Source organism: Euwallacea fornicatus, chromosome 23 (genome assembly GCF_040115645.1).
Source record: "Euwallacea fornicatus isolate EFF26 chromosome 23, ASM4011564v1, whole genome shotgun sequence".
Lineage (NCBI taxonomy): Eukaryota > Metazoa > Arthropoda > Insecta > Coleoptera > Curculionidae > Euwallacea > Euwallacea fornicatus.
Genome location: NC_089563.1, coordinates 315,671 through 328,055, shown reverse-complemented (window position 1 = coordinate 328,055; position 12,385 = coordinate 315,671). Strand labels below are relative to the sequence as shown.

The following is a 12,385-nucleotide window of genomic DNA, read 5'->3' as shown; positions in this document are numbered from 1 at the left end:
CTCTAGGAAGAGCAACGCTCTCCTTGGTAAAAGTCGCCCGCGCTGCTTCCAAGCGACAATAAATATAGACGTGGTGTGTAAAACAATGTAACTTACGAGTATCTGGTGTGATGGGACCTGTGGCAGTGGGCCTCGCGGCTGGGCCGAGACTGCTGAGCGAGGAGGAGGAGGACACGGAGCCGCTGAGGGCCGAGACTGCCCTACTCGCGCCCCCGACACTTCCGCTGGACACGCACTGCGACTGTCTCCACGCGGCCCGGGCGGCCTGCCGCGCCGACCTGTCTGGAAAGGCCCCCTCTCAATACCAACACTACCCTCAACACCAACACCGCTAACTAGTGCTTGTACCAAGCCAACTACGCACTGGTGCACTTAGATAGTACTAGCAATTAAAGCGATGATAGATGTTACTAAGTGTAAACTATTAAATGAGTTTAAAAAATTCATGAGGGTGACAGTAATGTTGTAAGTCTTCACATTCAGCGGTGTCAGCGTTAAGCAATAGTAGTGTCGCGAGCAAGTTCAAAAGTTTGGCAGTGAACTGTTAGAAGAAATTTTTGTAGATCTTTCTGGTGTCGAATTTTCACTTATACAGGGTGTCCCAGTAGTATGAACTAGTCCGATTGCTTCTAAACGGTTAGAGATAGCCGAAAATAACGATTTCAGTGAAATTTGTTTTTCAAACCACTCGACCAGCCTATTGATTTCTCAATACTTTCAGATCGTGTACGACAACCTTCTATACTGTTTATTGATTTAAAATTTACTGCACTTCTATTCCTTCTAAGCGAAGGAGATAAAAAATCATTTAGTGTTTTTTAAAAGTTCCTAAGTAATATTATTGTTATAATTTTTCGGTGTAGGTAAAGATAATAATAACATAACATTCATCTTTTATAGCATTACCTGAATGATGCTTAGGTGTAGGCCATATTTGCAACAAATAACGCAAAACACTAATGGGTTGTTGGTACTCCAATTCATGGCTCTTCGAGGTGGGAGTCATGGTATCCCCTGACTGAAGCATCAACGGAGGAGCAAGGGCAGTGGCCAAGTTTTGGGCATTCATTTTATTGCGATCAGAGGCCGATACTACTAGTGCCAAATGGTCCATGAGGAAAATCAACGTTGCCTGCAACATATGGTTACAGGAGAAGTTTCGGTGACGAAATTGACCTTACTCGATTGATTCTGGGTAGACAATCCAAAATGGAGAACATCAGCTTCGCATTGCCTTCAGGATCATCAGGTAAACATACTCCCAAGGCATCGACCATCATTTGATACAAACATTTCGTGAATAGAGGTTCCGGTAGTTCCCTTAAATAATCTTTTAGTACCCCAGTGATTACATTGATGTCGGGAACATTATCTGGGCTTAAGTCTACTGATCGACTATTGCGCTCGAACGCTTCTCTGAGGATTCGTTTCTTGGTTGCCGAACCACACAGACGGTACAAACCAATTATATCCAATCCTCGCCGTTCTACTTCTTCCACACAACGCTTGACTATGATAGGAATGTTTTGTTGACTACCGGTTACTAGTCCAGTAGCGACTCCTCCTGGAACACCTCCAGTCTTATTCTCTCGGTTTACCTGCAAAAAGTACTCACATATGGAATTTTATAAGAAAATTATTCGCCGTTACTTACCACAGTCTCTAGATCGACCCCAAACAATGGGGTCGTTCTTGATAAAGTTAACGTAGAAAGAGGTCTTCTTCTGTACAAGGATTGTGAATCTGTGTACCTCAGTCTCAAATACAATGTGCCTACAAATCGGAGAATAATAAAGCCGTTAGTGGGAAAATTTAAATAATAATTTTGCACTCCAAGAGCAGACAATCTTAATGATCTTAAAGCATATTCAAAAGCTGCAAAAAATTGCCCACATCAGGGAGAATTATTAATCACTCAGTTAATATAAACGGAAGGTACACGATCTAGATTTCTCATTTATCAACTTCAAATGAACACACGCTGAGGTTTATAATTTAAGTTTCAATTTATCTTTCATAAAAGATGGTCTATCTCTTCATGCGGTAATTAATATTTATCGCATTTCTAGTGACTGATCAAAACTGAAACTTACCTCTGGGTTCAATTTTTAATGCCAACTGGTGTATCGGACCAGATTTGAGCAAAGTAGGAAGGTATACAGAGCCTTTGTAGCAAAGCTTGTGTCGATATTGAGGATCCCAGGAGTAAATTAACAAATCTAATTCTTTGTTGTTGACTAAATCGAGTTCGAAGCTTTCGTCCCAGTCGAATACAAGATCGCCGGTTCTTACCTGAAGTATTGATTACACATAATTAAACCAAGTGATGTTAATATGGATTGATCTTATCAGGCTTGCGGTTCGTCCGTTTCTGGAGCTCAACCGTGAGGCTTTAGATAATCATAAAGTTGCAAGTTCGTATAAATTGGGACAAAGTTGTGTTTGAACCCTTGAGCGATTTCGTATCTTTTGTGGTTATCCTGGACCTTATGGTTAAGCTCCAAAAACAAACACTCCGTATCAGCAAAATAACATTCATAAATAATCCAAATCGAGAGTTTCAAGATTTCTTAAAAAGTTCACAACTCAGAAGTTGAATTTTGGTAATACCAATATGGTAAATTTGACTTACCACAGTCCGGGCCTTATGCACGCGATCGCATTCTAGCACGCAATACAAATCTCTGACCCCTGTCGAGCCTGCCATAGGAAAACGACAAAAGTATAATTATATGACAGTTTTTACAGTTTTCCAGACGATTTACCTCCTATAGCTGGTACTCCTCCACTTGGCGTAACTGGAGTGGTAGCCGCAGAAGTTCCTGTGGACGCCCGTAGACCCCTACCTGCCAAGAGATGCACCCACAACATGCCACTAACAGGTTCATCAGCAGAAGAAGGTAAGTTGGTGCTGGCCAACTGTGACAATCCAGTTAAAGAAGTGCCTCCGGGTAAACCTGGTTTATCGATTTTGTATTTAAGGAATTCTGAAAATTATCATTGGTAAATCGTGGAAAAGTTTTGATAGTTAAAATTTCACCTGCAGGATTGATATCCAGCTGTCTTTGACCCCTAGGAAGAGTCCCACTAGGAGTGGGTACTGGACTTGGTGCCGCACCCGATCTCACGCTCTCTAAATCTAGAATTTGCCTCATTCTACGCATTGAAGGGGATCTAGTACTACTTAAAGCTGAAATAAAACAGAAAAAACTACAAATGCGGGAGATTTTCGTGTTCGTAGTTAAAAGCCAAATGTGTCATTTTTTACGAGTAATTTATGCATCTAAGTCCAAGTTTCACTGTTGTAAAGCTTTTTTTAATTTAATAACAGAAAACAAAACAATCTCGCTTTTACAGCAAGCACGGATATGCACCTGACGTGCCTTTGAGTAGAGCTTTTTTATAAAAAAATATTTTATCCCTCACAACACGTATCCAGATTAGAGTTAATTTCACGAAGCTGCCTTTAGCTGAAGAATAAAATTTACAAGACCGTAATTCTTTTTATAAATAAATTAAAACTTTTTATCAAAGACTCTAGCCAGGAACAATTTTCTTTCAACTTTAAGTATATGAAATGGGTTCTGGTATCTTGAATTGACATCATACAACACGAAATATACAGGGTGTCCTCGAATTACGTGGCCAAAATAATACCGCAGATAGTTTGAGTGAAAATAAGTCGATTTAACTAAACTTCCCTCAGTCCAAAAGTTGATAATTATGGAGCTACAGGGTGTTAAAGTTAAAAAAAAAAATCACATTTTCTTTAATATCTTTCGATTTCTTTGAGTTAATTTCACGAAATTTCATATTTGAGGGTGTTTTAGGATACGAAATTCAAATTTATTAACGATTTAGTTGTTTCTTCTAGGGGGCGCCACAAGCGACCATTAGGACACATTTAAATCTCTGTAACTTTTTCGTGCCACGGTGTATATTATTTTGGTATTTAAAAACCTTTTTCCCTACCTTTTATACTTAGAAAAGGTATACTTTATTGACGTCGCTAGAAGCAACGGTTTTGGAGAAAAACGCATAATGCTAATGCGCTGCATATTTGCGTTGGCGCTTTTCAGTAAATAACTCAGTTGGCTATGTTTTTAATTGACATTTTAACACTTGAATTTGTTTCTCAAATGTCAGTTTTTTTATTTAGCCCTCAGTTTTTCTTGTCAGTTTCGCTTCTTGTTTCTGTAAATATCCATAAGTATGGCCAATAAATTCACTTATTCTGAAATGGTGGATATGCTGTTAGTTTATGGATTTTGCCGTTGTAATAGTCAAAAAAGTGTACGAGTTTACAAGGAAAAATATCCTTTCCGTAGAATTCCAAATTCCAAAAAAAAAAAAAAAATGGATTGGAAGAGGAGGTGATGCACCTGTGAATTGGCCGGCTCGATCACCAGACTTAACACCCTGTGATTTTTTTTATGGGGTGCCTTGAAATCAAAAGTTTATGCATCTCCATTTCATACACGACAAGAATTGGAGGCAAGAATAATTCATGAAGTGGAATTATTGAAGAATACCCCTGAAATATTGTTTAGAGTACAATGTAATTTCTTAAAAAGAATGAACTTATGCATACAGGAAAATAGTAAACACTTTGAACATTTGTTATGATAGCAGATTAAATGAAAAAAAATTAAACCAACAATTTACATAAGTTAATTTAATTAATTAGTAAGTGTTATTCTCGCTTGTTGTTGTTTCTTTGTTAATTATTATTTTTGTTTTCTATTTAATAATATCTGATTTTGAAAACTTATTGTTATACCTTTACTGAAAATTATTTTTGAAAAACTTAATTTTTTTTAACGGAAAATAATTTTAAGGTAATTTGCATGCATCATCAGGCTTAGATGCATTTTTCTCCAAAACCGTTGCTTCTAGCGACGTCAATAAAGTATACCTTTTCTAAGTATAAAAGGTAGGGAAAAAGGTTTTTAAATACCAAAATAATATACACCGTGGCACGAAAAAGTTACAGAGATTTAAATGTGTCCTAATGGTCGCTTGTGGCGCTCCCTAGAAGAAACAACTAAATCGTTAATAAATTTGAATTTCGTATCCTAAAACACCCTCAAATATGAAATTTCGTGAAATTAACTCAAAGAAATCGAAAGATATTAAAGAAAATGTGATTTTTTTTTTCAACTTTAACACCCTGTAGCTCCATAATTATCAACTTTTGGACTGAGGGAAGTTTAGTTAAATCGACTTATTTTCACTCAAACAATCTGCGGTATTATTTTGGCCACGTAATTCGAGGACACCCTGTATAAGAAGAAAGCGCAACCTTAACGGAACGCACCTGTCGGCTGTTATCCTAAGTCTCCTCACAAAACAAACGGATTATAATTGTACTACAGTACTTTCATTAAAGAGCTAGAGGTAATCCAAACTATACAGGGTGTCCCATTTAAAGCTGTGGTTGAAGATTACCCAAAAACGGTACGTTGTATGAAAAAAAGTTTCAAATAAGAGTGGTCCGGTAAAGAGGAGAGCATGTCATGAAAATTGTGACTTTTAGCCAAAACGTCATTTTAAGGTCATTTGAAGGGCAACCTTTTTTTTCAAACGGCAACGTTATATTTTTTACAGATCCATGTAGACCTTCAAAAAAAGAATATCTTTTATTTGATCAATTTCTTTATTAGACGTTTTGCTGCAGAACTATCCTTGGTTTTGACCAATTTTTGAGATAGTCGAAATTATTTTTTTTTTCTAGAAAAGTTTTGCGATGCATATTCTGTTTAAGACTCCTTTTAACAATCCTTCTTTCTAATTAAAAAAAACTTATTTCCGTAAAAAAAAATATATATGTCGGAGATTTATTAATCTTAAACTTATAAAGTGTAACATTACGAGCTGATAATATGACGAAGGGCAGGCAGACAGGGTCATGTTAAGAAAAAGCACTGTTGAACGAGGTTGCCACGACCAAGACCGAAATCGAAAAGCCATGTGTGCGAGTTTTCGTGGGAAACAGGGACTAACAGGTACCTTATGACTCGGATTTGAAGGATTCGCGAGATTTGGAAAAGTCGAGACCAAAAAGGGACGAGATGCGCTCGTGTGGTAGCGAATTCGTTGGCTTTGCCCTTTTCTATTCTTGCTATTAAAAGTGAACAAAGTACTTTGTATCATCACGGAAAATCGTCCTAATGATTATATATATATATAATTCTTTACTCTGCGCAACATCTCTCCGTTTATTAATTGACATACATTTTTAATTCTCATGTCGTCTGCAGTTGTTGGCTCTTTCGCATAAACTTTGCCCTTTAAAAAGAAAACAGAAGAAAAAAAATCTGGTGAGGTCAGATCAGGCCATCTAGGAGGCCAGTTCACTGAACCGCCCCGTCCAATCCATCGATCTGGGTACATTTAATCCAGAATCCCACGAGACATTCTAGTAAAATGAGCTGGACAGTTGTCATGCTGATACCACATCACCCGTCTAATGACAAGTAGAACGTTTGATAACAATTCTGTAACATTTTTACATAAAAACTTGCGGTACATTTCTCCATTCAAGTTTTCTTCAACGAAAAAAGGTGCCATAAGTATTACACAATAATTCCGCACTAAACTTTCACTGATTATGATCTTTGCAGTTCGTGTTCTCTAAGTAGGTTTAAAGCACCCCAAAATGCAATTATTGACGAATTCACTGCACCATGGTTTGTGAATGTGGATTCATGCGAGAACAAAACATTGGAGAAAAAAATATATATTTTGATTTAATTGCTGCCTTGACCAATTACAAAAACTGACTTGACTTTCAAAATCAGTTCCTTGGAATTCTTGATGTAAATAAATATGATAATAATGGTATTTATTCTCCTTCAAAATTCTTTGGACAGTTGTCTTTGATATTCCTGAGTCAGCAGCAATTTGACAACTTACATGGAAATCGAAGGCAACAGCTGCAAGAACTGCTATTTGGTTGGCTTCGTGTATTGCATTTCGGGAGCGATTGCGTTTTTGTTTGTTTCCAACTTTTTCGTTTCTTTAAAATTTTTAATAGTACTGTTGAAAATGGTCCAACAGGGAACTCTTTCAACAGGAAATCTTTCAGCATAAAGTTGTACTGTCCGACTTACATTTCTTGCAGCCTCTCCACAAATAAAAACCATTTCAAATTTTCCATTCACAGTGTAGCGATCCATTTGAATTATTGAATTTTGAAATGAAAAGAATCATTTTTGAATCATTTCACACAAAACAATTAGACTGATTGTCGAAAATAGAATATCGATTTTCTGTAAACCTTGTTATAAGGTAGATTGTCAAAAGAGGAAATTTAAGAATTTTTTTTTCATAGAAATAATGTTTTTTTCATTAGATAGAAGGATCGTTATGAGTTTTAAACAGAATATGCACTGCAAAATTTTTTTGAAAAAATGCAATAATTTGGACCATCTCGAAAATTGGACAAAAATCAAGCATAACTCTCTAACAATAAGTCTAATAAAAAAAATTGTTTAAATAAAAATATTCATATTTTAAAGGGCTACAAGGGTCTGTAAAAAAGCGGGGTTGCCATTTGAAAAAAAGTTGCCCTTGAAATGACCTTAAAATGACGTTTTGACTAAAAGTCACTATTTTCGTAATATGTCCCCCTCTTTACCGGACAAGTTTTATTTGATACTGTTTCTCATACAACGTACCGTTTTCGAGTAATCTTCAATCACAGATTTAAATGGGACACCCTGTATATGTACCCTTGGTTTCCTATCTTTATGTATTCACAACTAATCTTACCTGAAGTCGTGATATGTTGAGTTGACAACGATCGAGCAGGTATACTTGGATGCTGAGATCGTGTGAAATGTCTATCCAGGGTGGATGTGGTCCCTGGCCTACCATAAGAACTATAGACGCCACTTTCAATCTACAATCACGATTATTAAATCTAACCAGCAAACCCTTTGAATAATTTTGACTTACATTTTTCAGGGCATCGTGTATGTTTTCAGCACTATATGTAAATCTAGCGGCTCTTTGTTGATTGAGCACGTCTCTAGATGCCCGAATTTGCTCATAAATTGCCGAAGTCGATGGTGTTCTACTCAGCCATTGACGATACTCATCTGAGGAGAACACACTAGGTGATGAAGGTATGCGTCCTTGTGTGCAAAATAATAAAAAATGCCAGTGCGGATGAATGAATGCTGTGTGCTTCTTAGAGTATTATGCTTGTTCAGTTTCCTCACCTGGTACTTGCTTTATTTGGACAACAATACAAAGGATTATTTTGCCCTTAATTTAAAACAATCGAGGACAGGGTTAGTAACTATGATTCTTATGAGAGAGCCTTGGAGGGTTTCTGGATACTCTATTGTCATGGAAATGATACTTCAGAACAATACCGAAAACCACAGCGAAGTTACGTGTTTGACAAATGAATGATAATAGAGTAATAAATTCAACATTAGGGAATATGCTTTGTTTCATGCAGAAGTTCAAGAGAAAGGGGCGAATGTTTAATTGTAATAAGTGTTTTGGAAGAGCCTCAGCGAACTTTCTACAGGATTTACTTCAATAAAGATCAGTTATTAAAAGTTCGGTCAAAGGTTTTAACGGAAAGATTTGAGTCTGTAAAGCGCTCAAATTGGGAGAATATTCGTAATATTGCTCCAATAACTTTTTAAGTATATATACAGGGTAGTCATTTAGTGCGGTCTCGGAAGATTACGGCTAAACAATTTAATATTTTGAATTTCTTTTTTTTGCGTTATATAGAACTCGATTATGGGTACATTCTAAAATTGTTTTCGTTTTATACAGGGTGTTCTAAATAAGTGAAAAATATCAAAATTATGTTTTTTTAAATAGGACACCCCATATATTAATATCATTTTATATTCCTTGAGAAAAATAAATGTAAGTTTCATTAAGGTTTACTTGCCCTAAATCTTAAGGATTATATATATATATATATATATACAATTTTCATGTTATTTTTTGGACACACTGTATGAGATATTTCAATTTTAATTATTCTAGCATAAAATACGTCTCATATCTAAGGTTTGGTATGAATTTCGATTTACTCCAGTTTAAACTTCCTTCAAAACAAAGTTTTTAAAATTGCATGATTTTTAAAAAAAAACTTAATTATTCCGAAATCCTTAACATTTAGGACAAGTAAACCTTAATGAAACTTACATTTATTTTTCTCAAGAAATCTAAACCGATATTAACATATGGAGTGTCCTATTTAAAAAAATATAACTTTGATATTTTTCACTTATTTAGAACACCCTGTATAAAACGAAAACAATTTTAGAATGTACCCATAATCGAGTTCTATATAACGCAAAAAAAAGAAATTCAAAATATTAAATTCTTTAGCCGTAATCTTCCGAGACCGCACCAAATGACCACCCTGTATATATGTATATATATATATACATATATAATGACTTGATGTATTTTTTTAAATATTTATTTAACTAAATAAAATTTGGAAATACAATTTTCGAATTATAGTTATCAACTTTTTTGTTATCTGGCCGACCTGCTAGCTCTAACAGTTTAGGACATGACAATTAATCCACTATAAACCAAGGAAATTGGATCACCCTGTATATATTATTGAAAGCAATAGATATACTTTTCCGCCATGCTTAGTTTCATGGGAATTATCAGCAACGAGGATCAAATAAGCATATGGAACTTGACAGATGGTCTATACACCAAGATATGCCTTACTTTACAATAAGGTCTGCTGGTGTTTTATTATAAACTTATTATCATTTTAAATCTGCCAATCTCCAGAGGTAACGTTTGTATTGTTTGTTTTCCGAAATCTTGAAATAACGCACGTAGCTACCCGTTCGTTGGTAGCTTTGCTGCACAGCACTTGCCTGTAGTAAGCAAATTAACCCTTTTTTGCTTATTGTAGGAAATTGTTGTTCGTTGGTCGCACAATCGCGTACGAATGAGTAAAACGTTGAAAACGATTTTAGTTTTCAAATAAATCGTGAATTGACTTATCAAAAATAACGAGGGTTGTAAACGATACTTTACGTGAAGCCTTCGTCTTGAAGCCACGTGGCACGTCCGATTAGTCCTTTTACTATTTTGAAAAATGTTTCTATGACTTTCGTTGAATGTCGAACAACGGCGTTGTCTGCGAGCTGACTTTATTAAATATGAGCACATAAGCTGCCTGTTCAGATAGAATATAGTGAAATAATATGAATTGATTTCGCGTCTCTAGTAAATAACGTATATGTTATGTAAGTCTCTATTACAATATGTCTTGTGCATAATGCAAGCTAAATACACTAGAACGGCGATCCAAGTTCAAATATCGTCTAAGCACTAAGTTTAATTCTGGCATTAACTGAAATATGAATTAATTAAAAATTAGCATTCCTGCATAATTTCTCACAATATTTCCCTCCAGCCACTACTGCTCTGAAAGCATCGCGGAAGCTCAAAGGCATCAAAGAAATTTAATAAAGCATGCCCAAGCCCGGATATCGCTCCGCGATATTGGCCTTTTTGCATTGAGCGAAAAAGAAAAGAGCACTTACCCCGATCTCTTCGAATCGAAGGCATTTCGGGGGCTGAAAGGGCCCCATCCGTCTCGTCTTGGAGAAGAGAGACGCTCCGGTCTCCGAATCTTTTATTCATCGCTAACCTAAGAAGGAAGTATATGTATTTGTTATTAGATAACGTTTTACCATCATCAGGAAATAGTTATTTTTTCTAAGGACTTAAAAGTCATCTTCCACGCTCGTGTATGAAGTTTATTGCGCTAGGAGTGTGAGATGGGGCAATAATCAGCTGAGGACGTAAAAGAGTTTTACGCCAAATGTGCAAACCACGTTTTTATACGAAGGGAAGAACTGAACAGTACAGGAATTACGTTCATATGAATATTTTTTATATTAGATATTCTCGTTAACCCTGCATATTGGCTAGAGAATGAAATTTCACTTCATATGTCTAATATAATAAATTACCTAGAACCACCTCTGGTATCTCTGGGAAGCGAATTGAATTTCGTGGTGATATCCTGGTGGCCTGGAGGAAGGGTACCCTGTCTTCCAAGGGCAGGAATTGTTGCATGAGATACGGGACCTGCTCGATCTCTGCACGTTAAATATTGAAAATCATTAGAAATGCGTTCGGATGACTAAAAAGAAACGCCAAACCAAACGTTGTTACTTGACAAATCATAGTTGCACATTTTGCCCAATTTAAATCAACAATCAAAATTCTAATTAAACAAGAAGAACAACCTGTAATAGTAATATCCACTCCTAGATCCCACGGTGGCCTCAGTGTCGCTGGAATAATCCAGACTACCGCGATTTCTTCGAAGAGTGGATGTGCCATATTGTCCTCCAGATGGTCCGTACTTCGATTGCAGTTGGGCTGCCACGGCGGCCTGATCCACGAATCTTTGGTTATATCTGGAAAATAGGCATATTGTAATTGACCAAATCATGTCCAGAAGAGCGGACAGAAAGTAACTACAAATTTCGTGGGTGAAAATAGGTCGATTTAACGCAATTTGCTCATGCAAGTACAAACGAAAAATTCAGTTAAAAAAATTTCGCTTTTCTCGCCCTCATAGTTGTCAAACGCCTCGTAGGATTTTGGTTAAAAAAAAATATATTCTTGCATATCTCAGAGAAACAATAAGCACGGCAATGATGCGGAACTCGTCGTTTGAGCGAGCACAATTCCATACCGAAGTGTGCAAAATCTCATAAAATTCGAATGGGGAGTTCGCGAGATATCGCAAACGATTCACACTTTTGCAACCCGCTGGATAAGAAAAACGCATATTTTTTTTAACTCAAAATTACGTTAGTAGATAGATGCCTTTAGTCGTATTTTTTTTAAATACCCTGTAGAACGATATCTAACCTGCTTAAGGTAGATCCAGACTTCAAACTAGACCGAAGCAAGCTATGCCTACCGGCCTGAGTAATACTACTATAATCCGAATATTCCGTGTGAGGCAAATGCTGATCTGAGCCAGATCTTGGCATGATTCGCCTGCTACCAGTTCCGCTGTGCTGAACGTAATAGTGCGACGAAGGACTCTGTTGCGAAGACATTCTGAAACAGACCATAATATCTCTCAATTATAATTAAATATTTGGGTCGAATAAACAAAATTGTCTTGAGCACATAGTAAAGTACAATATAAGATGTTTAACTATCGTCAATATTTGAATTAAGTTCGCAGCGTTAACGACTTTAGTGGAAGTTTTTAAAGTATTTAGTCAGAAGTTTGTAACGTCTTTCGATTATAGGGAAGCTAAATTTAAGTTCAAGTTAGTCATAAAGTTTAATTCTACGGTGGTAGTTAAAAACTCCAAAAACTGTAGTTTTATGCAACAAAGAA

General features: G+C 36.3%; 1 protein-coding gene across 4 annotated transcripts in view; it reads right to left on the bottom strand.

Moving 5' to 3' along the window:
- The window catches only part of RhoGAP100F (Rho GTPase activating protein at 100F), a 65,543-nt gene that overhangs the window by 10,865 nt on the left and 42,293 nt on the right, over positions 1 to 12,385 (bottom strand). For 3 of the 4 annotated variants that reach the window (XM_066295744.1, XM_066295741.1, XM_066295743.1), the window contains 14 exons: positions 11,902 to 12,096; positions 11,268 to 11,441; positions 10,989 to 11,117; positions 10,557 to 10,663; positions 7,960 to 8,138; positions 7,774 to 7,903; positions 3,041 to 3,190; positions 2,766 to 2,987; positions 2,633 to 2,700; positions 2,094 to 2,292; positions 1,655 to 1,773; positions 1,182 to 1,598; positions 907 to 1,132; positions 97 to 278 (listed from right to left, as the gene is read on the bottom strand). In XM_066295744.1, coding sequence (XP_066151841.1) covers positions 97 to 278; positions 907 to 1,132; positions 1,182 to 1,598; positions 1,655 to 1,773; positions 2,094 to 2,292; positions 2,633 to 2,700; positions 2,766 to 2,987; positions 3,041 to 3,190; positions 7,774 to 7,903; positions 7,960 to 8,138; positions 10,557 to 10,663; positions 10,989 to 11,117; positions 11,268 to 11,441; positions 11,902 to 12,096 — 2,497 coding nt within the window. The remainder of the gene's footprint in view (positions 1 to 96; positions 279 to 906; positions 1,133 to 1,181; positions 1,599 to 1,654; positions 1,774 to 2,093; positions 2,293 to 2,632; positions 2,701 to 2,765; positions 2,988 to 3,040; positions 3,191 to 7,773; positions 7,904 to 7,959; positions 8,139 to 10,556; positions 10,664 to 10,988; positions 11,118 to 11,267; positions 11,442 to 11,901; positions 12,097 to 12,385) is intronic. The other variant, XM_066295742.1, reaches the window with a different exon arrangement.